Below are 24,650 nucleotides of genomic sequence, written 5' to 3'. Positions count from 1 at the left end.
AAAAAAATCATAGTTGAAGTAGCTGAAAATAACAAGTATATCATTTAAAGATCATTAATACCGTGGTAGAAGTTAATCCAAGACAAATCCAGTGATGGCTTAGAAAAAAATATTTGGTGGATAGAATATAAGCACAAAATATTTAAGAAGTGCCGCTATGTCTTGGGTATACTATTTTTTAATTTGGTTGGACTCTAGTTTCGAAAACGTTCTAGATTATCTGTACAATATGTATCAATTATACTGGAATTTTAGAAAATCTAGTAACTAGTAATCAGTTTTCCACATTCTTCTTAGAAATGATTTGGTGACCACTGGTAGAAAGAATTCTAGAAAAACATAGTCAACCCTAACCCTTTTGTTTTAATTTCATGTAAACTAAGAGTATAAATAGTTTACACATTTATGAACATTTGAATTTTTTTTCAAATTTTGTCGCTATATATTTTGTGGGTGCATTCTATGCAAGAGAACACGTGACTTTAACATATAGCTTTTTAGAACGAGCTTTTTACATTAGCAAGAACAAAGAATCAGGAAAAAATTATCACTTTCAGCACACCGTGACGGCAAGCAGTTCGTGAATTGTGAAAAATGGAAATCATGTGTGACAGAAGTCCCTCAAAACCGCTGTATGTTTAAACAATGGTAGCAACCACATACTAATTTAATCAATTTCTAGATTCAACGAATGTCCATGGACTCGTATAGTCCATGATGACATTATTACCACCGTTAGTAAATCTGTGCTACAATGGCTCGAGGTCGTAATTGCAGTGGATAACGACCAAGAAGCAAACGCAGACCACATCGAGATGGTACAGGATGAATTTAAAAGGACGTGTGAAGGTTGTATTATCACAGCCCAAAATATATACGACAAATATATTGATTTAATGGGAAAATGTGTAACGAGAATAGAGGAGCTGGTATCCATATTAGGTGTGGATTTGTTCGAAGAAAACCAGAACAAAGACATGCCTCTAAGTAAAAACTACAATTGGTTGAAAACAAGATTGCAAGAGTAAGACCTTTTTCCATAATTTTCTTAATAGTCTTTGCGTATTACAGACTTGAAATCATATATGAAAAAAAACAAAAAGAAGCACGAGAACTGGAGGGCAAATATGAACTTTTGGCGAAGAAACTAGGGCGGTCTTTTAGAACTCTTCCAGATGTCATGTCCCTGCTATCGGAAGAAAAAATCAAGCAAACAGTAGAATCTTTAGAGCAAAGAGCCGTTCTTAAAGACAACGAATTTAAGACGAAAATAGCTGAAATTCGAAGCATCATTCAAGATTATGGTCTTCAGTTGGATGAAGCTCAAAAGGCTAAATTTCTGGAGTTGTCAGACGAATCATTCGGTATCACCAGCGAAGCAATTGACTCACTGAATGAAATTTACCAGTGTGTGGTGATCAAACAGCACGAAATTGAAACGCGCATTAATGGTTTGAAAGAACAACTAGAAAAATTATGGAATAGTCTTCATTTTTCAGCCAGCGAAAAAATATCTTTTCTACAATCAGCGGAAATACCGCAGAGGGAACTCGAGGAGCGTCTTTCTGACGAAATTGCAAGATTAGAAGCCTTCAGAGACCATAATCTGGAAAATTTAATCGAAGAATGTAAAGCAACGTTGACCGTTCTTTGGGACCAGTGTCACTGTGGCTCAAGCATACGGAATGATTTTCCAGAAATTTACACAAACGATTACAGTCAAGCGGTGCTTGATCATTTTAATGAAGAAATCAAGAAGTGGGAAGAGTTCTATGCCCAAAATTAGTAAAATTTTTATAAACTGTTAGTTGTTCCTACATTAACTCATTTTTTATTTATTTTTAGTGAAATTATTATTACGCTGAACACCTACAACAAAATTCTGAAAGAGGCAGAAGAACTGAGAATAAACAGAGATCCGAGGTCTTTTTATGCAAACAGAGGTGGCAAAATGGCGGAAGAGTTGAAAAAATTGGGGATTTTAAAAAGCCGCATCAACAAAACTGAAGAGAAACTCTTAAAATTGTCGAATTATTTTTCGCAGAAACACGGAGAGCCGTTTTTGAGTTTTGATCGAACTATTGAAGCTCTGATTAAGACCAACGTTAGTCTGAAGAAGGTATGTATTTAAAAAAAATATATAGACAATCATGTATCTTTTTATAGTATGTTACGAAAGATACAGTGGATTCTATAAAGGCACCAAGAACACCTCGATTATACACACCGAAAAGTTCTCCTTTCACACCAACCCCTCAGAAAGGTACCGGGAAAAAGAAAGCAATAACCCCACGCAGTCACCAAAAACGCTATTCAAAGAAAGGTTCTTTTTCTTTTTTTAATTTACGAGTACTGCAAATAATAGGAAGTATTTTAGAAATGCCCAAGTTCAGACTACTCGAAGCAAAAACAAATTCACCAAAGAAGTGTTGGAGGCCATCTGTGATGAGTTTAAAATCAGCCAAAGACTCGGATGATGAATCGTGGACGTCGGATTTTACTGATTTCGAGGTAACTATAAGGGGGACAAAATAGTCACCTGGTGTCATTTACCTAAGGCATCATTTTCAGAAAGAAATTAAAATAAAAAATATTCCACGGAGCTCGAGCATTTTGAAATGACAGGACATAACAGATGTTATTGTTTTACAAAATTTATGTTACTTTTCTATTTACGTTATGTCATTGAAATTTCGAACATATTTTTTAAAATGGAAATTAATTTTGTTAAATCTGGTTTACCAGCATATAGAATTTATGTTACTTTTAATAAATAACTTTTAGTAATTAGCATCTTTGTGTTTTATTTTTGAAAATTTTGCAGGAATCTTAGAAAGTCCTAACGTTTATTTTTCAAAACAATTGAAAATAAGCTCATGGTGTTTTGTTTTTGGAGGACAAATTTAGAAAAACTGTAAACTCCATATTGCTTTAAAAACCAAAATTAAACATTTCGATTTTAGAAATTTAGACAGCACATTTTCTTCCGTCCGTATTTTTAAGAAAAACAGTAAAATACGTAAGTTGAAATCCACTAGTCAGGCTACAGTTTTATTCGACCTACATATAAATTAAAAAAGGTCGATAACTCAAGTTTAGTTTTAAATGCAGTCATTTGCGTACTTATCAGACCATAACGAGCCTTAACTTTTATCAAGTTCGTTTTTAGTAACCGCATAAAGTAAACAGTTTACTTTCAGTGTTGAAAATGTTTACACGTATTGGTCGATTTAGAACTTATGGTGACGATATAATGAACCTTTCAGTGAAATCGATATTTCTGCTAGTTTTTGGTACAACTTTAATATCTAGTTCCCATTCTGCAAAAATATTATGTGTTTTTCCTGTACCATCGCCAAGTGTACTAACAGTGTATCAAGTTATTTCTAAAGAACTGTCTCTAAGAGGCCATCAAGTGACGGTCATAACTTCTAAACCACTTAACGACCATAGTTTAAGCAACCTTACTGAAATCGAAATCTCTACACTGAATGACATTGAAAGGAGAAACAGACCCCAAATGGAAATGATATTCAAAAATGAGTTCTTTCTTAACAGATTATTTTACTACGAGCAGTACTTTATCAACTTTGCTGAAGAAGTTCTAGACCACGTAGACTCACTCTTCCCGGATCCCAGTACCAATTTTGACTTACTAATACTCGAAAACTTCCACCAGTTAATATATAGCTTGGGATGTCGCTTCAAGGCACCCATAATTGGAATCAACTCTGATTTCATACCAGTTTTTGTTTATGATCAATTGGGTATTCCATCTGTAGATTTTAGTACTACAATCGACAATAATGTGTCGTTTTTTAATAACGTGATAAATTTTATTGGAACCCTAGTCAAAGTACCCCACAGTTTGTACACTTTGTATACGCTGGACAAGAAAAGTAAACGATATTTTGGAAAGGATTGCCCTAACATTGAAGATATCGTCTACAACGTCAGTTTGGTGTTAATGAATACAAATCCTGTGATCAATTCACAGCATTTAAGTGTTCCAAAACTTGTACCCATACTGCTAGATCTTAAACCAAATCAGGGCCTGTCTAACGTAAGTTTTTTATTTTATACCAACAGTAGTTTTGCTGTTTTTGTATGTACAGGATGTTCGAAGATATTTAGACGAAAGTACAAGAGGGATTGTTTATTTCAATTTAGGGACTAATTTGCATAGCACCATCATAGAAACTATTATGGCTAGCATATCACAATTACCATACGACGTGTTGTGGTTACTAGACCATGGTGCCGTACCCTACACACCCGAAAATTTGCTAATCAAAAAAACTCTAGTGCAACACCACGTTCTTCGTCACCCGAAAACTAAAGTCTTTGTCAGTCAAGGTGATCTTATATCAGTACAAGAAGCAGTTGCTAGTTCTGTACCTCTTGTTGGTATGCCTTTTGCTTTTGATCAGTTCGGAAATGTGAAAAAAATCGCTGACTTGGGTATTGCTCAAAGTATAGACTATGCAACTATGACAAAAGACGATTTGAAAGAAATCATAATTGAAGTAGCGGAAAATAACAAGTATATTAGTTAAAGAGCGCTAGTGCTGTGGTGATAATATCATTTTAGGTATAAAGAATCGATTACACATGTGAATAAGTTAATCCAAGACAAACCCAGTGGTGGCTTAGAAAAAAGTATTTGGTGGATAGAATACGTCATCAGGCATAAAGGCACGAAGTATTTAAGAAGTGAAACAGCTACAATGTCTTGGATGCAGTATTTTTTAATTTGGTTGGACTCTAGTTTCGAAAATGTTCTAGGTTGTCTGTACAACACGTATGAATATATGCATTTTTAGAAAATCTAATGACTATCAGTTTTCACGAGCCGATTTAGCTAATTTTTCTATTATCGGGCATGAATTGTGATTAATACGGCCCCTGAACTGCGACCGTTATTTAGGGAATTTTGTTGCTTTGTCACTACAAAATCCCTTAAAATTGGCTGTCACTTGTCATTTCTCACATTGTGTACAAACAAGTTGTGTTTTTGTTACAATTTTCACTATTGTTATTATTTAACAACATATAATTAATTAAGTGGTTCAATAATTAAACAGCGTAACAATGAATGACGAAGAATTCGACGGAGATGATGTCGGTGACGACTTCGACGACGACGTGGACGACGACAACATCGAGGAGCTCGAACAACCCGAAGAAGAGGGTGACAACATCGACATTTTAGCACACGGCCAAGCTGGAGGCGGCGTGCCCAAAAACAAACGCATAACCACCAAGTACATGACCAAGTATGAACGAGCAAGAGTCCTAGGAACACGGGCCCTCCAAATAGCCATGTGCGCCCCAGTTATGGTGGAGCTCGACGGAGAAACCGATCCCTTACAAATCGCGATGAAGGAACTCAAGCAGCGCAAAATCCCCATTATCATTAGGCGATATTTACCTGACCATTCTTACGAAGACTGGGGGATAGATGAACTTATTATAATTGACCACTAAATAAGACATTTTGTGATTGTAAGATATTTATTAAAGTACACTAGTTTCATAATTTTTGTGGATATTCTAAAGCTAAATATTTCAAGACTAAGCAAAAATCATCTCGTCGCGACGCCGCTTGGGTTGGTTCGGTCTGATCTGGCATTCCGGATGGTTCATTAACTCAGGTGGACAGGTGGAAACGGGTGACGACAGTAACATTTGCTTGAGGTCGTAGAATAGGGCTGAATCGTCGTTTGTGCAGAAGCTGATGGCCACACCACTCTTGCCAGCGCGACCAGTCCTACCAATACGATGGGTATAATCTGAAAATAAATGTATAAATGGAGGTGTTCAAGTCACACTAGTCACTATACCTTCAATAGTTTTAGCCATGTCATAATTAATAACCACTGAGACGTCCTTGATATCAATACCTCTACCAGCAACATCAGTAGCAACCAATATATCTTTAGCCCCTGATTTAAGACTAGCAAGGGCGTATTCTCTCTGCTCTTGTCCTTTACCACCATGAAGCGTACAAGCACTGTACCCCAATTTCTCCAAACCTTTAGCCAAAACGTCTGCCCCTTTTTTCTGATTGACGAAAATAATAACTGGAGGATCCACTCCTTTCGACAAATATTCCATTAATTTCTTCCTCTTGTCGTTCTCAGTCATAATATGCACAATCTGTTCAACTCTCTCAGTCGGTTTACCAATAGAACCAATGTAAACCACAGCAGGTCGTCTCAAGTATGTTCTAGCCAATCTTTCAACAGCCGGAGGCATAGTAGCTGTAAACATCACCGTCTGCCGATATTTCTTCTTACTGTTGTAATTCGCCAAAAGCACCTCTTTATCTTCAGCTTCTTCTGAATCAGGTTTCAAATTTGTAACAGGCATGTACTCCAAGATTTTCTGGACGTCTGCTTCAAACCCTAAATCTATCATTCGATCAGCTTCATCCATAACAATGTATGTACACTGATTTAAAACCAAGTAGCGATTTTCAAGGACATCGATAAGACGTCCAGGGGTAGCGATAACAATTTCACACCCCATTCGTAGTCTGAAACCTTGCTCTTCTCTGCTTAAACCACCCACAACAACCACGGTACGAATTCCAAGTGGTTGTCCAAACTTGACAGTTTCTTCTTCAATTTGTTGAGCGAGTTCTCGAGTGGGGGCTAAAATAATAGCGTACGGACCTTGATCGGCGTCCTCAGTACGCTCGATTTTAGGGAGGGATTGAATCCAGGATAGTAATGGAATAAGGAAGGCTAGAGTTTTACCAGAACCGGTTTCAGCAACACCAATAATATCCCTATTTTGCATTCCAATAGGGATAGCCTGTCTCTGAATTGGAGTCGGGTCCTTATAGCCAACTTTATCAATAATTTCGAGAAGTTCTTTTTGTATTCCTGATTCCTTCCAGCAGCGAATTGGTTCAGGAATTTTCCCACCTTTGATAGTGATGTTGTAATCCTCTCTAAATATACGCCAATCCCTTTCAGTCATCTCATTCACCTCTTTTTCAGACCAGTGCCGATCATCCCATAGTTGCTTCTCTTCTTTCCTCCTCACCTTCTTCAATCTGACTTTCTCTTGCGCTTTTTCCGCTTCCGTCCTGCGTTTTTCCAACAATTCGCCATAGAACTTGCTTTGATCCCGTTTCTGCGCTTTTATATCAATCCCGGCTAGATTCCCTCTCCCGAAAAATTGCACCTGATGTCTCTCCTTATACAAAGGATTGTAATCCTGTGACGTATCTTCCCCTGCATCCCAATCAAACACAAACTTCCTATCATTCAACCTCCTCACCCTCCTCTTCTTCTTAACCAACCCCAAATACCTCTCCTTAATAGCATCCGACTCCTTCTCTTTATCCTTATCCTTCTGCTTATCCTCCTCCTTCTCCCTATCCCGCGGTCGCCGAAACTCCCTATCCTCCTTCCTCTGCTCCTCCAACCTCGACGCCTGCACACTCTCAATAATCTTCCTCTCGGCGTCCTGCTGCTTCCTCAACCGATCCACCTCCTCCTGCCGCCGTTTCAAGGCCTCAGCGGCCCGTTGCTCCTTCGTCAGAAACACAGGCTTGCTTTTGGCGGCCTCTTCAGCTTTTTTCTTCGCTAGAAGTTCTTCCAAAGATAACGGTTCGCGTTTCGCGGCAGCCTCCTGTTTCAGGTCGCCCTTCGTTTCGTCCTTGGTCTCGGACTCCGGTGTTGGTGTTCGCTTGCGCGAATCTTTCGACTTCTTGTCTTTGTCGTCTTTGCGGTCGTCGCGCTTGTCTTTGTCGCGGTCGGATTTGGCGTACCTGTCGTATTTGCTGCTGGAGCTTTCATATTTGTCGCGGGAGCGAGAGCGGTAGCGTTTATGGGGGCGCTCTTTGCTGCGGGATCTGGAACGACGGCGTTTGTCTCTGTCTTTGTCGAGTCTGTCGCGGCTTCGAGAGCGGCGTTTCTTGTCGTTCACCATTGAAACGGTGAGTTAGTTGGGGGGTTTGTAATTGTATGGGGGCACTTTGTTTCACAACAATCGGTGAGGTTAGAAGTGATTGACGTTTTGTAACGACACAAGAGTTAGGGATTTTGGAGATTTGGATCAGGTGGTTGCATTGGTTGTCACTTGGCACAATTTGTATAGAGCGGCAATAATAAATCAGACCATGATATGTCGATGAATTCACAAAAAGTCTAAATAAGGGTTCTAACACTAACAAATTGGTCGAAAGTTGTTTCGACAGAACTTCCCTCGCTCTTGAAGTACAATGAAACACATCCAGCATTTTCCAGTTGAGTTTTTTCTTTACACAATTTTGTAACTCTGCGTATAGTAACGCAAAATTTACAATAGTTCTCCTCTCAAAGTGTTAAAAGAAAAAATAGGTCCCCGTTTCCGTCTGTCTGTCTGTCTGACTGTCTGTCGATCTGTTCGCCGCCTATGCCTACCTTATCATCTTACTAACAATGTGATGACGTCACTTCAAAATTCAACACAGTAAATGTGCTTTAAATTTTATAAAATAGCATACTCGTACGTGTAGTTTATGAATCCGTGTTGATTTTTTCCCCGAAACAACCAGATTTTATAAAACAAAAATCAAAAATGTATGACAAAATTTTACAATTTAATTTTGAAATTGCAAAACCGAATGCTCTACAATTTTGCAAACGTTTTAAGGTTATCATAAGCATGGTAAATCGTTAATATATTTATATTTTGCCTTTTTTCTTAATATACTTATAGTCGTTTTTGCAGAGCAAGAAACTTAAAACATGTTTAAAATGGTAAATTCTCGTAGACAAATATGGATGTTGCAATTAAGCCCCGCCCCTCGATCTGACAACGAATGAAAGTCATCACAATTGAGGATTAAGATCGGGGTGGATATGGGTGGGGCTTAATCTTTAGCTTTATTTTTCTTAATATACGTAGTATTCTTTGAACAACACAATACTCAAAAACATGTTTTTCATTTCTTTTAGAGAAATAAGGATTTTGCAGTTAAGCTCCGCCCGTTTGGCTAACGACGAATAAAAAAAAAATCATCACAATTGCGATAGGGTGGGTGGGCGGGGCTATATTTTGCCTTATAGAAATTTAGCCGCTTACCGTCACAATTGTTTTCGAGATACACTTTTTTGTATGCGATAAATAAATTTGTTGTTATAATTTAGTTTCTCAAAGATAACAGTGAATTAAAAAGTGTTATTTTCTGCAAAATTTGGATAATGTAAAATTGGTGGTTTTACTAAAGCATTTTTCTCTTATTCGTTCCTTATTTTTCTCAAAAGAATACGATAATGCTTCAAACATATTTCACTCCGTAGGTTCTTGTACAGAAATGGTAATTTGGTAACACCAAGAACTAATGCCATGAAGAACTCGCCAATGACTAGAATATCATATTTTGCTAACATCCACTATGATGATATATTTCATATTGCACACTAACTGTAAATTATTTTGTATGTATTTCACTCATATTAAGTCTTTTCACAATTTAATTAATTAATTCTTATTTTATTTTACATATATATTTTGTTAATTGCATTATACTATGCAGAATGTAGGTATTATACAATGTATTGTCCTGTAAATGGTGTACACTGTTGGGCAATAAATGCTATTATTATTATTATTATTATTATTATTATTATTATTAAATGTGGACTTTGCGGTTAAGCTCCACCCCTCGGTCTTACGACGAATAAAAAAATTCATCACAATTGAGATTGGGCGGGTGGGTGGGGCTTATCCATTTCACTGATAAAATACTTAAAATATTAAATGGTGAACTCGAGGTTAGAATTATGTTTTAAGTATTATGTTCTTGAAAGTAAACTGTATACATTAAGAAAGAGAAGCCAATGATTAAGCCCCACCCACCCGCCCTGTCTCAATTGTGATAAATTTTTCATTTATTGTCACTTCGAAGGGTGGAGCTTAATTACAAAATCCACATTTCTTTAGAAAAATTTACCATTTTCAAGATGTTTTAAGTTTCTTGTTGCGAAAAGATGACTATGTATATTAAGGAAAAAACTGGTCGAAAGTTGTTTCGACAGAACTTCCCTCGCACCTAAAGTATAGTCAATCAAGGATTTGTCTCAATCTCTTGCCACCCAGTGCAGATCCGGCTTCAGCTATATTTTGTATTTGTATCTACATTTTATTTTCAAATTTTATTATTAATAACTGCTATACTATACTTTTTTTGTAAACCTGTAATAGAAAATAGCTCACTTTTTTATCTAAAATATATTATACAGCGGGCCTTCACGTAATTTTTAAAAAGACATCAACCATTTTTCCAGCACAGTTAAGGTTTTATTTATTTCCAAAAGATGCACATAGATTTCAAAAACAGAAGAGTGTAAATGATAATACATTGTTATTATATGTCCAAATAATCGAGTATTTTGGACGAGTAACGAATTCTCCTGAATCCGCCTCTGCAATGGATGACAGGCACAGTCGAAAAGATTTACAATTGTGGTTTTCCTGATTAACCACTCTATTGTCAACTTCACAATACCCTAATTTTATAACAGCTGTACAACCTTGTGTTCGGCAAAATTTTGAGCTGACGTCATCATTTTTTGGAGGGGATAAGCAAATATATTTTAATTAAAAATGTATCATCCTTATCATAACTTAAAATAAAATTAAATTGCAAAATGTTGTTTTATAATTTTGGATTTTTTTTCAAAAATCTGAACGTTTCGAGTAAAAACTCAACACGGCGTCATAAACTACATGTGTAGGACCATTATTTTATACAACTAAAAACCCATTTACTACGTACAATTTTGAAGTGGCGTCATCACATTATTATGGGGATGATTAGATAAATTTTTGGTAAGCGTTTTACCATCTGCATGATATTCCAACAATCGGCCCAGTACTTTCGAAGATTATCTGTCTAATAAAAATTCAAGACGGCAGACAGATGGACAGATGGACAGACGGACCGACGGACAGACAGACAGACGGAAACGGGAGACATATTTCTTGGTTTACGCTCGGGAAGTAAAAAATTGTACCATAAATTTAATAAAACAAGGTTGGGTAGATTGGTGACTTTGGCAATTAATGCTTTAGCATAGCCACTATAAATTATGTATAAAAAAATCTTCCTTTGTGCTTTAATTTCGTATTATTTATACTTTTCAAGTGCTTTATAAATATCTAAATTATGATAAGATGGTACCAAAAACAAGCAACTACTTGCAGCAACATGTGTAAGTATTAAATTTTAATAAATAAAATCAATTAAATACGTCATAAGATAAGATAAAAAAAATCATACTTGTAACAGCAAGGTATATAAATAGTCGATTATTTGATAAAGTGCGAGAAGTAGTAAAGCAAAAATGAAACGAAAGAATAAGTCCCCAGACACCCAAAGCGATGCTAAGAAACGAAAAACTCAACAAATTGAGAACAAGAAAATGAAAAGGTAGAAATCTAATGCAATAATTTTATAATATCAGATATAGCAATAATTTATTAATGTCTATTTCAGGAAAAGGACAGAAAAATGGAAATTCTTAGAACACAAAGGACCTTTCTTCGTTCCAGAATACCAACCTTTACCGCCAAATCTCTTTTCCTACAGTAGCAAGAAAGTTAAACTTTCTCCGAAAAGCGAACAAGTGGCAACCCTGTACGCCAAAATGTTAAACACCAAATGCGTCGAAGAAAAAACCTTTCAGGAGAATTTTTTCAACGACTGGAGACAAGTCATGACACGAAATGAAAAAATGGCTATTAATGATTTAACTAAGTGCGATTTTTCTTTAATACAAGAGTATCTTCAAAACGAGAAGATAAATAAAAAAGATGCAAAAATTGACGATGAATACGGTTTCTGTAACATGGATGGCGAAAAAACTGAAGTTATCGGTTTCAAAATGCAAGGTCCTGGATTATTTGTGGGACGCGGGGGACATCCGAAAATGGGTACACTGAAAAAGGGAGTCAGACCTGAAGATATTACAATAAATTGTAGTGAAGATTCGAAGATTCCGGAGCCTCCAAAAGGACACAAATGGAAAAAAGTCGTCCATGACAAGACAGTTAGTTGGTTGGCTAAATGGTACGATGACGTTACTAATGGAGAAAGGTACATGCTGGCAAAATCAACTAACATTAAAAAAAAGAAACAAACACAAAATAAAGATCAAGCAAGAGTAACAAAAACACAAAAGAATCAACAAAAGTTTGACACAGCTCACACCCAAAAATGCAAAGTTGATCAACTGAACACCCAATGCATGTGGGATTTTAAACTCCCCATCTGTCAAAGTTAACCAAACGTCTGTAGCTCTATATTTAGTGCAACACTTCGGCTTCAGAATCGACGATAAAGTACAAGATCGGCCGGACGGTATAGGATGTTGCGCCTTTAGAGTTCAAGATGTTCAACTCCACAAAGAAAAAAACAACCGACAAAATGTAGTCGTTTTCACGTTATCAGGAAAAGTGTACAACGAAATATCCGTAGACGACGCAATATTTCGACATTTTCGACTTTTCCAAAACATGCTATCTCCCGAAGACAAACTCTTCGACCGTATAACACCCTCTGAACTAAGCAACTTTTTAAACTGCCACCCTTATCACCTTTCAGAAAAACAACTGAAAACAGTCCACGCATCTGTCGCTTTTGAAATACTGTTGAAACTTTTTCCACAGATGTTTCGCCACTTCAATTTGAAAAAACCGGACTGTCACCAGTGCGCAAACCTTGCAGTTGCCATTTTGTTCAATCATAGAAAAGATTTCACGAACCGAGATCCGGCAACACAGGAAAAATTTGCTAAAGTAAGGCATGATATTCATTTTCTTGTAAGTCAGGTTATCAAGACCAGAAACGCATATTACCATCAAAGCAACTTTCCAATAAAAAGTACAGGACTATTTGAAGATCTGCAAAGTATTTTGCAGTTAAATGACTATGATTTGACTATATCGATGTCTAAATATTTGGACCCTCGGATTACAATGGCTTGGTGTCTGAATAATAACGTTCCAATTGAGAAAGTGTTGACGAAAAAATTACAAGAAAAGTTTAGTTGGGCAAGGAAAAGAAGGTCCCAGTTCTTTGACTATTCTAATTTTCTGTTGAGGCCGTGCTGACTGTGTAAATCGTTTCTATAAGAAAAAAAATGCTAACATTATTTATGGATTTATGTAATGTCACTGACTGTGTATGTATAATTATTAATAAATCTGAAATTGGTAATTGTTTAGAAGCAAGGCAAACATGAAATCTTCATAGAAAAATTTAGTTTCTTCACTAATCTTACCTAAAATTGTCTCAAGAACTCAGATCTGACGGCGGCAAAGTCAAAAGTATGCGATTTTTATCAAATTCTTGATTTTTCGTGAAGCGAATCGGAGCGATTAAGAGGTTATAATATTTATTGGACATTATTAAGCATAAGAAACATTTGACTTACGAAACAAGGTCATTTATATCCAAATTGTGCTTTTAATTTTCTTAAGAACCACTAAAATATTAATCCCCATTAAAATATCAGATTAAAAAATATTCAAATAACAATCTTCAAATTTTGACAACGATCAACTATTAACACACTCATTGAAGTGAAGATAGCTCACTGTTCGTCATTTTTGTTTTATATCTTCGACTATGCTATGGAAAGACTGCCACTTTTCTTCACTAATGCCAATCAGATCAGACTAACAATAATTAACTACCGTGCAATAAAGTGATGTCTTTTTATTTTCGAAATATATTAAGGCAGGTTCAAGCAAAAAAAAATAGTCATTTCCAAGTTTGGAGATTGCGACGACTCTCGCGCGCATGCGAGAATCTACTCGACCAGCAGTTATACAAAAATCGCCAATTTACGAAAAACGAGATTTGCACGCAAACTTAACAGTAATATTTAATTATATTAACTATTTAACGTGAAACAATTTGTAATGAACTAACTTTTGAAATGTTCAAGCAAGTTCTGAAATGTGTATTCTGTCTCATATATTGTTACAGAGGTGTTCTGCATTAATTTTTTTTTTTTTTATATATATATAATAGGTAATAGTAGATTCCATTTTATACAAATGATACAAAAGTTTAATTGCCGTGTCGGATCGGATCACAATATAAAAATCTTCAAATTTCAAATGCATGCGATTCGACGCTATTCGACCCGATCTGACCTGATTTAATCGACTCGATCCGATCTGCTCCGATATGACCGCGCGGCGCGGATCAGGTCACATCACCTCATAAAATAATGATCTTCGAATACCAGCCGCGAATCTGATCGGGAGATAATGTAACAATCTTCGAAAGCACGCGATCCGAACTAATGTGACTCGATCCGATCCAATTCCACTCGATCCTATCCGATTCCATCCAATCCTAACTGGCCCAACCCGATGGGTTCATAATATACGTAACTATCTTCGAACGCGCCTGATCCGATCCGACTCGGTTCTATCCGATCGAGCTCGGTCTTATCCGATTTCACTCGATCCGTTCCAACTCGATCCAATCCGATCTGATTCGATCTTAACGATCCGCGCGCAACGCGGATTGGGTCAATTCGAGTCATAATGTAACAATTCTTCTATACACGCGATAAACAATCTAACCCGATTCGATCTGACTCCATCCTATCCGATTCGACTAGACCCCCTCCGATGTGATACGTGCAGATCGGGTTACATCGGCTCATAATATGAAAATGAATGCAAATGATCCGACTCGATCTGACCCACACCATCGGTGCGCGAAGATCAAATCGGATACGGTCGGGTCAGATCTCGTCCGATCGGATCGATTTGAGTCGTATAGCAATCATCACATGCATGAAATCGGATCGGGAAGGGTCAAATAGATTCGAATCAGGTTAGACCAGGTGCAGTCGATGAGTTTAAATGACTCCATCTGACTCCACTTGATCTGATTCGACCCGATCGGGCGCTCGGATCGGATCAGATCGGACAGAATCGGGTCAGATCAGATGCAGGTGATAAGTTAAATGACATTATCAGACATATCAGACACTATTCGACCCGATCCGATTCGCCAATCGGATCGGGTCGAATAGCGACTGATTGAATCTAGTTGGATCGGGTCACATCAGGTGCAGCAGAAGAGTTTTATAACCCGATGTGACCCTAATCGACGCGTAGGCTCGGGTCGGGTCGGCTCGGGTCAGATCGCGTCGGGTTGGGTCAGGTCAGGTCGGCGAAGGCTAGGGTCAGGTCCGGTCGGGTCAGTTCGTGTCGGGTCGGCTCGGCTCGGATCGGGCCAGGTCAGGTCAGGTCGGCTTGGCTTGGGTCAGGTCGTGTCGGTTTGGGTCAGGTCAGGTCAAGTCGACTCGGCTCGGGTCGGGTCGGGTCGGGTCAGGTCGGCTCGGCTTGGGTCAGGTCGGCTCGGCTTGGGTCAGGTCGGCTCGGCTTGGGTCAGGTCGCGTCGGGTCGGGTCGGGTCGGCTCGGGTCGGGTCGGGTCGGCTCTGGTCAGGTCGGGTCTAGTCGGATCGGGTCGGGTCGGGTCGGCTCGGGTCGGAGCGGGTCAGGTCGAGTCGGCACAAGTCGGGTCGGGTCAGGTCGGCTCGGCTTGGGTCAGGTCGGGTCGGGTCGGCTCGGGTGGGGTCGGCTCGGGTCAGGTCAGGTCGCGTCGTGTCGGGTCGGGTCGGGTCGGGTCGGCTCTGGTCAGGTCGGGTCGGCTCGGGTCGGCTCGGGTCGGGTCGGCGAGGGTCAGGTCGAGTCGGCACAAGTCGGGTCGGGTCAGGTCGGCTCGGCTTGGGTCAGGTCGGGTCAGGTCGCGTCGGGTCGGGTTTGGCTCGGGTCAGGTCGGGTCGGGTCGGGTCGGGTCGCCACAAGTCGGGTCGGGTCAGGTCGGCTCGGCTTGGGTCAGGTCGGGTCGGGTCGGTTCGTGTCGGCTCGGCTCGGCTCGGATCGGGTCAGGTCAGGTCAGGTCGGCTTGGCTTGGGTCAGGTTGTGTCGGTTTGGGTCAGGTCAGGTCAGGTCAAGTCCGCTCGGCTCGGCTCGGGTCGGGTCGGGTCAGGTCGGCTCGGCTTCGGTCAGGTCGGGTCAGGTCGCGTCGGGTCGGGTCGGCTCGGGTCAGGTCGGGTCGGGTCGGGTCGGGTCGGGTCGGCGCGGGTCAGGTCGAGTCGGCATAAGTCGGGTCGGGTCAGGTCGGCTCGGCTTGGGTCAGGTCGAGTCGGGTCGGTTCGTGTCGGGTCGGCTCGGCTCGGATCGGGTCAGGTCAGCTCAGGTCGGCTTGGCTTGGGTCAGGTCGCGTCGGTTTGGGTCGGGTCAGGTCAAGTCGGCTCGGGCCGGGTCGGTTCGGGTCGGGTCAGGTCGGCTCGGCTTGGCTCAGGTCGGGTCAGGTTGCGTCGGGTCGGCTCGGGTCGGGTCGGGTCGGGTCGGGTCGGCTCGGGTCGGATCGGGTCGGCTCGGGTCAGGTCGGGTCGGGTCGGGTCAGGTCGGCTCGGCTTGGACAATTGCGGAACCGTCTTAACATGTTGTGCGAGACCAGAAAATCAACAACGCGCCTCCGATCCTCGCAACGCACCGCAAGTTGTCGCAGCGAATTCGTACAACCCTCACACGCCATTATGAACAATTAATACAATTGACATATGTCATTAAAAGCCGCCACTTAGCTTCCGCAGGGGCAAATGATGGATTATGTCTTTGATGTAATTTTTATTATTATAAAAAAATTTAAAATTGAAAGCATTCCGAATTATTAGTGAATTATTTAAAAGATTCGCGGTCGTTTCCTTTACATTCGAAATTACAAAATGCACAAGTGTAGAAAATGTGACCGTCTGTCAGTAGCTCCACGTGGTTGAACTACCGCTAACTTCATTCAAAACAAAATCGGAGAAAATGACATTTGTGCATGTTTCTTACAGTTGTGATTATAGGTTATGTTTATAAAAAATACAAACAATATTAGTGGTATTACTCTATTTTAGAATATAATAACCGCTATAACGTGGAAATTTGTGGAAACAAAGTCGAGAATTCGTGGAAACGTTATTCGCAATGGTTCTAAAACGATTAATTCCGTGTCATATTGTGAAATAAATATTTTCGCCAATGATGTTCCGTGGCCCCGAAAACTACCTCCAACTTTTTAATGGTACATTTTTCCACTTCTCCGACACCGGAATTGAAATTATTGAAGGTTTCTGAGTAAGTTTAGTAAAAAATTTTCTTTGTTTCATGTATTTTTAGCGTTTGCCCCGCTTCTAAACTGTTACCCTGAAATTAAAAGTGTTGAGTTTCTGTAGTACATGGGAAACAATTGTTGGAGTTTGCAAGGGCACTAATTAAAGTTAATCCGGTCCTCAACCGAATTTCCATTTAGGGACATTCGTTGTTTCGTAGCAGTAAAACCCCTAGAATTTCAGTTATATATCTGTATCTGTCAACTGCCACACTGCTGTCAGTCAGTCTCATTTTGTTTACTTGACGGTGCTGATCACTTGTTCTAGAATATTCAGTAATTAAGTAGTTCGTGCTCACCCAACTTAAATAACCATGAATGACGAAGAATTCGATGGAGATGATGTCGGAGACGACTTCGACGACGATGTAGACGACGACAACATCGAGGAGCTCGAGCAACCAGAGGAAGAAGGTGATAACATTGATATCCTGGCGCACGGACAAGCTGGAGGCGGCGTCCCCAAAAACAAACGCATAACCACCAAGTACATGACTAAGTATGAACGAGCAAGAGTCCTAGGAACACGGGCCCTCCAAATAGCCATGTGTGCCCCAGTTATGGTGGAACTCGACGGAGAAACCGACCCCTTACAAATCGCCATGAAGGAACTCAAGCAGCGCAAAATCCCCATTATCATTAGGCGGTATTTACCTGACCACTCGTACGAAGACTGGGGGATAGACGAACTTATTATTATCGACCATTAAATAAGATACTTGTAATTGTATATATTTTATTAAAGTACACTGATTTTGTAGTTGTAGTATATGTTCTAAAACCTAAACCCCATGAATCATTTCTGTTTCACAACAAAAATAAGTGAGGTTAGAAATGCTTTTCGGTCACGTGTGTTAGGTACTTTTACGACTTTCTAGTTATTTTGGTTGTCAATTGTCTCAATCGACGTGTCAATTTAAAATGTCAAAAAATAAACAAACTCGTAAGGTTGATTAAATTACTAATTGCAATGTCGTTAGATAAGTCCAAGTTTGAATCAATGCAGAGAGATATTCAAAATGAGCTCGAGAAGCTTAAACTGGAAGAGGTAACCCTACTTTAATGTATTGGCAACTTGTAAATCATTACAATCATATTTGTAGGAAACCCTATTCCAAGATCTCGGTAACATGCTAAACCAAAGACTCTTCCTCGACAGTAAAGTAAAAGGACTGGCGAAACTCCTCCCTACACTAAAAGTTGTGAAACACGAAGCCCAAGACTTAGTAAGCACTATTAACGATATCTCAGAATCATCAGAGAAAATCAGCGGAAAAATAAGATCGCTGGATGCTGCTAGAGTAAGCTTAATCAAAATAAGGTTAATTTTTGTAAATAATGAATTCTAGAGTCACGTGAATGAATGTCAACAACGCGTTAGTGACCTTATTGACTTAGAAATCTGTTCACAAGGAGTACAAACGGCAATTTTGGACTCAGATTATGAGAAAGGGGCGGCACACGTGCACAGATTCCTCTCCATTGATCAGTCATTATTGCACAGAACCGCCACCGACATGGAAAATTTATCGGGCATGCAGAAGTCAGTGCGGACTCTACAGGATGCAGCAAGTCAGTTGCAGGCAATTGTCGAACATAAATTCAATGAAGCCGTTAATTGCGAGGATCTAGTTTCAATTGAGAGGTTTTTCAAAATATTTCCGTTGTTGGGGATGCATGAAGAGGGAATTAAAGCGTTGTGTACATACCTCAGGACAAAGGTGTTTAAAAAAACAAAATTTTCAAGATTGTATAAATTTATTTGTAGGTGGCTGCAACTGCTGAAAAAAATTTAAAATCTGCCATCACCACCCCTCTTTCTGATAAACGTCACAGTGTGATTTATGCAGACACTTTGACTTTGCTTTTTGAAGGTTTGGCACGGGTTGTGGACACCCATCAGCCCCTGATAGAGACGTATTACGGTCCTGGGAGGCTTCTTTGCGCCATTAATATTTTGCAGAAAGAGTGTGACATTCAAATGAAACGAGTATTAACAGAGTGGACCAGAACTAGACAAATCAATAAAAAAATTCAAATTATTACAGACTTGTCGCGAATGAGTTCTAGTTCCAGTTTTAGCAAACTTGAGAAAATTGATCCCAAAGATTTGGATATATTGATTGGAGAAATCACGCTAATGCACTTCAGGACTGAGCTATATTTCAGGTTTATTCAGCGCAAAGTTGTGGTAAGTATAACTGGTTGCATAACTTAAACATTAAGTCAGTAAGTTACAAATTTAACTACAGTCAGATTTGGAAGTCGGAGTTCAAGACCCAGACGAAAAAACCAAAGTACTCAAATCGTTAGAAAATTTGATTAAAAACAGCGACCTCACGCACTCAAAACATGAACTATTGTTACATTACCTGAAACTTGAACAATACTTCATGGAGGAGTCAGTGGCTAAAGCTGTCAGCATGGACAGCGTAGAGCCATCTCAACAAACCTCAAGCATGGTGGACGACACCTTCTTCATCGTCAAAAAATGCATACGGTAAACACGCGAAACAAATTATTTGAATTTGCGCGCGAATGGCGACATTCCTAATTGGTCAAATCGAAGCTCCGCCTTGACAGTGCGCCTAGACCAACCGCGCATCACCATATTCCCGCGCAAATTCAAACCAAATTCACCCAATTTAACCAAAACGAACCCGATTTTCATTGAAGGCGGTCCATATCAACGGGGAGTTTGGACGGGATCTGCGCCATAATAAATAATGCTTGTCGCGTCCTCGAAAACGACTTTTGTGACGTCCTCCGAGCGCGTCTGCGTCAGGGTTATCCCTCAGGCTATCTGGACTTAACTCAAGCTTACAACGTCTTGCAAACTTCGATCCAACAAGGGCGACTTCAAGCTAGTGATACCGAGCAAACGAGGACCGCTTTCTTGGTAATTTTTCACGATTTTTGTGACAATTCTAGTCTAAATGAAATTTTAAGGTGGCTTTAAACAACGCGGACAGTAGTACGGAATACGTGGACGCTCTATGCGACAGCGTGTTAAAAGAAATCGAGCAGGCTCTCCCCGCTATGAACAACAACGAGCGCGGCAAACTCGAAAGTTGTCTCTCAGGACTGTCTTCAGTCACCACAAACCTGAAAGAAATCATCGAGTACGGAATCCAGCAGTTGCGCGTTAGCGCAATTAAGCCGCGAATCAATCCTTGGGTGGACAATTTCACGAGTATCAACCACCAATTGACTGAGGTATTAAAACGCCATAATCTGAATTGAATGATTGCATTTATTGTCTAGGATGAGTTATCGGCGTACGAAGCTGGCGAATCTTTCGTCCAGACTTTAATAATGAACCTTGAAACCCTCTTGTCATTATTTAAAGATGTCCTAACGACTGCCAATTATGACGCTTTTATAGCGGTATTAACGACCGAAGTTACGCAGAGATTGGAAAAAGTAATCATGAAGTCTTCTTTTAACAGGGTATAATTATCGGTTTCATGGGTCATAAAATCGGCATGGTATTTTTAGCTGGGAGGTTTGGTACTGGACAAAGAAGTGCGTTCGTTGGCGGGTTACATCACCGCGACCACTTCATGGTCGGTTAGGGATAAGTTTGCGAGATTGACGCAGATCGCCACGGTGTTAAACCTGGAACAAGTGGCGGAGTTTTATGATTATTGGGGCGACCATGATGGGGCGTTGACGTGGAGGTTGACCCCGTCGGAAGTGAGGACGATTATGGCGCTGAGGTATGTCTGCCACGGATGGAACAGTCTGATCATATTGTCTTTACAGGTCGGACTTCAAAGTCGAGGAAATAAAAAGGCTGAAGCTGTAATTTAGCGACAAATAAAACTACGTGTGTTAACTTTTGGTGTTATTTCTTTATGTAGTATTTACACAACCTTTTGACAACAATATACATTGCATAAATTGTGCTCGACTTAACAAATTCTATGTTTTATATATTAACCGGGACGGAGAGTCTGTTTCACATCGTTCATTGAGGCATCACGAGATGTAAAGTTGGAAAAAAACACCAAATTATCAAATTTTGACTTCACTAATACAAGATGATTTGCATTGAAGCATCTTTTATCACAGAACATCGTCAATCAATTGTTAATAGCAAGTTTACAAAAAAATCAGAGAATAAAACTACTAAAAAAAGAGACAGTCTCGTAAACCTATCAAGGCCACTTTCCAATAAAAAAAAGTCCAAACTGTCGCACGAAACACTAAATAAATATACACAAAATATTGTTCATCTTAGTTGTTCATAAAAGAAGGCAACCTAACGGTTTGATTTCAAGTAAGCGTATTAACTACTACTTAGTTACTTAACGTTATCCTAGTTTACATAGTTTTATATAAAAGACAAAAGCATTTTTGGCTTGACTTTGATACATGGGTTTAGGATATAGGCAAATAAATAAATAAAATCTGTTAGGTTATTACAGGGAAAATAATTTACGTACAATTTCCTACTCTGGAGTCTCCTAAATATAAATAATGGAACGCGTCCACTCGGCATAGAGAGAGATAGAGATAGAGAGAGAAGTGATTAAAATTACATTCCTTGTTTATACAACAACTCATAAAAATGGATTATTGGAGTTCATATTTGCAGTTGCGCCGACCTAAAGAAGAAACGAGAAGTTAGCGCTGCAAAAACCAAACAGTTAAGTGTCTACCTTGAACGGGTTTGCCGCCCATGTCGATCCATTAGCGGCTACCGGAAACAAAGTGGGCTGGTAATTCTGGGCAAATCCGTTGACCCTCACAGGTTCACGGAACGGATTAGCGAAAGCCTGCCCGAAATTATTCCCATTACTGCCCCAATTCAAGCCGTTACTACTGCTATTGAACGGATTCGAGAATGCGTTGTCTTGACTTTGGAACGCGTTCATGAACTGACCTGAAAACTTTATTAGTTATATTGTTCAAGTGACAGAAGTACGAACCTTGACTAGGTGAACCGAACATGGAGCTTTGAGGCGACGGCGAACTGTACACGGACCCAGAAGGCGTCGGGGAACTATACAATGACCCATTTGACCCGGAAGAATTCCAGTCCACCGCGTTGTGCTCCGTCCGGCTCTGCTTCAAAGCGTTGTCCAAGTCTTTTAAAGCGGCGTATTTGTCTTCAGGTGGCGCTGCAGGTACTTTGTTGGTATTGTTTGATTGTGCTAGAGTAAAATTGTCGAAAGCATTCGGCGTTGGCATACCTAAACAAACACCATCGTCACAATTGTATCCCAACGAACTCAAACTCGAAAAGCGCAAAATAAAACAACTACATAAATAAAAGAGACAGTGCTGGTACTTTACTAAAAACAAAAATGACTACTCGAAAATAAATAAAAAAGAGAGAGAAAAATGCAACGCAACTGCACTACATCGTCACACCAACACTTACTCCATCTATTTATATTGCACTTGGGAAATAGAGGCACTTGGTTTAAGACTGGACCGGAATTGGTGAATTTCAAATCAAATATACTGAATTCATCTGCTGGAAGGAAAAGCATTCCGATGTAACACACAAGTGAGACATGGAAGGAAAAAAAAATACATTGAAAGCACTTTGGCAGTCCACAGGCCAAACAACGAGACATGGTGACATTGGAAAAACACACATCAAAATTCTCTCAAACCTAACACAAATTAATAAACATGCTTTCTCTTTTCCCGCAATTCGTGAAGCACGTTCTTAACGCGAACAATTAGTCGAACACGGTCCGGCATAAATTTAGTCGAATCATGAAAATTTCATGTGTCTGATGCGGAACACGCGCTCGGTACTTGTCAACGTTTCCCGTTTTACGCAATTGAATACACAGTTCACGTCTGTGCTTTTTACCGGTAAAATCGATCAATGGCTGAGGACAAAAATGCAGACGCATTTTTACGAGTGGTGTGAGTGTCCAGACTTGTTTTTATTACCGTGAGGTGATTTTTTAATAGCGACAAAATTCAGTCACGAAAGCTTCGCAAATTCACTTTGAAGGGCGAATTTCGTACTTCGTTCTTATAATTCGATTACAACGCATTAGTGACTTAAATCAATAACCGGCGCTGACTGAATTTAGTTTTTGTATTATTATTCCGACGAAAGTCGCCTGTTAGGCACTTGGAAAGAAAATGCTGAAAGCTGAATTGGAAAAGACGGCGTCCGGCAAATTCAGTTATTCGTTTTCAGTGTTTGAAGTGTGGCCCGAATTGCTGAATTGAGAACGGACTTAAACATTTTCTCGTATTTTGAACTTTGAAATGAGTCAGCAAACCGAGTTAGTAATTATAATTTAGTTCTGTTAATCGATAATTCAACAACAAATTGTTTGCTATATTCTAGAATGATTAAACATCGTAAACAAGCAAGCATTAATGGTGTGTAAATAGTAAACAAGTAGACTTACATATATTTCTGAAGCTGCCAACTGCAATTAAACAATACATACGATATTAAAAGTACAACGATTTTTAACAAGAATTTTTACAATAAATATGCTACTCATCATTGCACCCACAACACCTCGATAGATAAATAATACTAGGAGATAATTATAATTTAGTAAACCCATGTGGTTTTTCAACGATATGTTTGATAGATTCTCGATACAAACCTACTCATAATTAAAAGAAAGTCAAACAGTATAAATGCATGGCATCTCATGAATGTCATGAATATTCACAGATTTATTACGTACAATTATAGAAACCTGTCTGTTGCCAACAAGTATTTAATAAAGCATTAAAATCTCCAATTTCGTACGTGGAAAGTAATGTAAGTATATTAATAGGTTGGCAATAAATGACAGGCAATAACGTCGAAAATATTGTAGCGGTTTCTACATCCGACTTTAGCCAATTTCGTTTAACAGTGAAGAAAACTGTTCTATTCGAGGCACTTCACATCTGGGTGAGGTAATAAATAAGGGACCGGATAGAGGAAAGAATGGTAAACGACGTAGAGATGTATCTTTGTACTTTATTTTTGTGCATAAATCTTGGTAACTTTTTTAACAAGGAGTGTTTTATGTCGTCATGATGGCACCGTTTACGTAATACACGATATGTCACTACTGCCACACTAAGAACGCAAAAGTTACTGGTGGCTTTGTCTATGCCATTAGTCGTATCTGTGTACATTCAATTCGAAACTCGGCCAATAACAACTACACCATAAATTCCAGTCTCTTCACATCGAAGTATTTATTTGCAGTTCCAAAATTTACTACAGTGAGATGGGAAAAAAGACAAAATTTGCCATGAACGAAAAACTAGAGACCTCCTGTTGTTTTTTTTTAATTTTTTAACGATCAACACTTCGAAAAACGACATCATCCGATATATTCATCTGTCGATTCTACATAGATGTAGAAATCGGCGTGAAAATCTACCAATGCGACTAAAAAACTTCAAGAAATCGAGTATTGGACACGGAAATCCAGTATCTGATCCCGTTTCTGAATTACGGGCCGT

The 24,650-nt window shown here is 39.4% G+C and overlaps 7 protein-coding genes across 9 annotated transcripts in view; 5 read left to right on the top strand and 2 right to left on the bottom strand.

Annotated features, from left to right (window-relative positions):
• The first annotated feature begins 3,209 nt into the window (after positions 1-3,209).
• Positions 3,210-4,911, top strand: LOC135133438 (UDP-glucosyltransferase 2-like). The gene is made up of 3 exons (XM_064061828.1): positions 3,210-4,063; positions 4,116-4,543; positions 4,592-4,911. The coding sequence occupies exons 1-3, from the start codon at positions 3,254-3,256 to the stop codon at positions 4,821-4,823; spliced, it is 1,470 nt and encodes a 489-aa protein (XP_063917898.1). The 5' UTR covers positions 3,210-3,253; the 3' UTR covers positions 4,824-4,911.
• Positions 4,912-4,989: 78 nt separating this feature from the next.
• Positions 4,990-5,539, top strand: LOC135133440 (DNA-directed RNA polymerases I, II, and III subunit RPABC2-like). The gene has a single exon (XM_064061830.1). The coding sequence runs from the start codon at positions 5,092-5,094 to the stop codon at positions 5,485-5,487; it is 396 nt and encodes a 131-aa protein (XP_063917900.1). The 5' UTR covers positions 4,990-5,091; the 3' UTR covers positions 5,488-5,539.
• LOC135133437 (probable ATP-dependent RNA helicase DDX23) lies at positions 5,496-8,197 on the bottom strand. Its single transcript, XM_064061827.1, has 2 exons — positions 5,844-8,197; positions 5,496-5,792 (listed from the first exon to the last, which is right to left on the bottom strand). Exons 1-2 carry the CDS (start codon positions 7,942-7,944, stop codon positions 5,575-5,577), a joined length of 2,319 nt encoding a protein of 772 aa, XP_063917897.1. The 5' UTR covers positions 7,945-8,197; the 3' UTR covers positions 5,496-5,574.
• Positions 8,198-11,321: 3,124 nt separating this feature from the next.
• On the top strand, positions 11,322-13,230 carry LOC135133439 (DNA topoisomerase 1-like). Its single transcript, XM_064061829.1, has 2 exons — positions 11,322-11,431; positions 11,498-13,230. The coding sequence occupies exons 1-2, from the start codon at positions 11,346-11,348 to the stop codon at positions 12,282-12,284; spliced, it is 873 nt and encodes a 290-aa protein (XP_063917899.1). The 5' UTR covers positions 11,322-11,345; the 3' UTR covers positions 12,285-13,230.
• Positions 13,231-17,393: 4,163 nt separating this feature from the next.
• LOC135133532 (DNA-directed RNA polymerases I, II, and III subunit RPABC2-like) lies at positions 17,394-17,955 on the top strand. The gene has a single exon (XM_064061979.1). The coding sequence runs from the start codon at positions 17,510-17,512 to the stop codon at positions 17,903-17,905; it is 396 nt and encodes a 131-aa protein (XP_063918049.1). The 5' UTR covers positions 17,394-17,509; the 3' UTR covers positions 17,906-17,955.
• A 134-nt stretch (positions 17,956-18,089) lies between these two features.
• Positions 18,090-21,034, top strand: LOC135133760 (conserved oligomeric Golgi complex subunit 4-like). The gene is made up of 10 exons (XM_064062257.1): positions 18,090-18,243; positions 18,299-18,496; positions 18,545-18,916; positions 18,964-19,386; positions 19,448-19,695; positions 19,872-20,094; positions 20,145-20,411; positions 20,460-20,645; positions 20,694-20,914; positions 20,961-21,034. The coding sequence occupies exons 1-10, from the start codon at positions 18,166-18,168 to the stop codon at positions 21,001-21,003; spliced, it is 2,259 nt and encodes a 752-aa protein (XP_063918327.1). The 5' UTR covers positions 18,090-18,165; the 3' UTR covers positions 21,004-21,034.
• Positions 21,030-24,650, bottom strand: part of LOC135133765 (arf-GAP domain and FG repeat-containing protein 1) — a 64,050-nt gene continuing 60,429 nt past the window's right edge. For 2 of the 3 annotated variants that reach the window (XM_064062267.1, XM_064062269.1), the window contains exons 3-6: positions 23,585-23,605; positions 22,130-22,393; positions 21,860-22,083; positions 21,030-21,805 (exon numbers count right to left, since the gene is read on the bottom strand). In XM_064062267.1, coding sequence (XP_063918337.1) covers positions 21,761-21,805; positions 21,860-22,083; positions 22,130-22,393; positions 23,585-23,605 — 554 coding nt within the window. In that variant the 3' untranslated portion in view covers positions 21,030-21,760. The remainder of the gene's footprint in view (positions 21,806-21,859; positions 22,084-22,129; positions 22,394-23,584; positions 23,606-24,650) is intronic. The other variant, XM_064062268.1, reaches the window with a different exon arrangement.

The sequence above is a fragment of the Zophobas morio genome, unplaced genomic scaffold (assembly GCF_036711695.1).
Source record: "Zophobas morio isolate AGI-343-1 ecotype UQ-CSIRO unplaced genomic scaffold, CSIRO_AGI_Zmor_V1 ptg000022l, whole genome shotgun sequence".
Classification (NCBI taxonomy): Eukaryota; Metazoa; Arthropoda; class Insecta; order Coleoptera; family Tenebrionidae; genus Zophobas; species Zophobas morio.
The sequence above is the reverse complement of the archived record's forward strand: the minus strand, read 5'-3'. Positions and strand labels throughout refer to the sequence as shown.

Excerpts from the sequence above, each read along its gene's own strand:
- LOC135133438 (XM_064061828.1), top strand. The coding sequence starts at position 3,254 with ATGAACCTTTCAGTGAAATCGATATTTCTGCTAGTTTTTGGTACAACT. Across the intron at positions 4,064-4,115 it reads CAAATCAGGGCCTGTCTAAC|GATGTTCGAAGATATTTAGA; the intron begins GTAAGTTTTTTA and ends TTGTATGTACAG. Across the intron at positions 4,544-4,591 it reads GAAGTAGCGGAAAATAACAA|GTATAAAGAATCGATTACAC; the intron begins GTATATTAGTTA and ends ATATCATTTTAG.
- LOC135133439 (XM_064061829.1), top strand. The coding sequence starts at position 11,346 with ATGAAACGAAAGAATAAGTCCCCAGACACCCAAAGCGATGCTAAGAAA. Across the intron at positions 11,432-11,497 it reads GAGAACAAGAAAATGAAAAG|GAAAAGGACAGAAAAATGGA; the intron begins GTAGAAATCTAA and ends TGTCTATTTCAG.
- LOC135133760 (XM_064062257.1), top strand. The coding sequence starts at position 18,166 with ATGTCGTTAGATAAGTCCAAGTTTGAATCAATGCAGAGAGATATTCAA. Across the intron at positions 18,244-18,298 it reads AGAAGCTTAAACTGGAAGAG|GAAACCCTATTCCAAGATCT; the intron begins GTAACCCTACTT and ends TCATATTTGTAG. Across the intron at positions 20,412-20,459 it reads TCAACCACCAATTGACTGAG|GATGAGTTATCGGCGTACGA; the intron begins GTATTAAAACGC and ends TTTATTGTCTAG.
- LOC135133532 (XM_064061979.1), top strand. The coding sequence starts at position 17,510 with ATGAATGACGAAGAATTCGATGGAGATGATGTCGGAGACGACTTCGAC.
- LOC135133437 (XM_064061827.1), bottom strand. The coding sequence starts at position 7,944 with ATGGTGAACGACAAGAAACGCCGCTCTCGAAGCCGCGACAGACTCGAC. Across the intron at positions 5,793-5,843 it reads CATGGCTAAAACTATTGAAG|ATTATACCCATCGTATTGGT; the intron begins GTATAGTGACTA and ends ATTTATTTTCAG.
- LOC135133440 (XM_064061830.1), top strand. The coding sequence starts at position 5,092 with ATGAATGACGAAGAATTCGACGGAGATGATGTCGGTGACGACTTCGAC.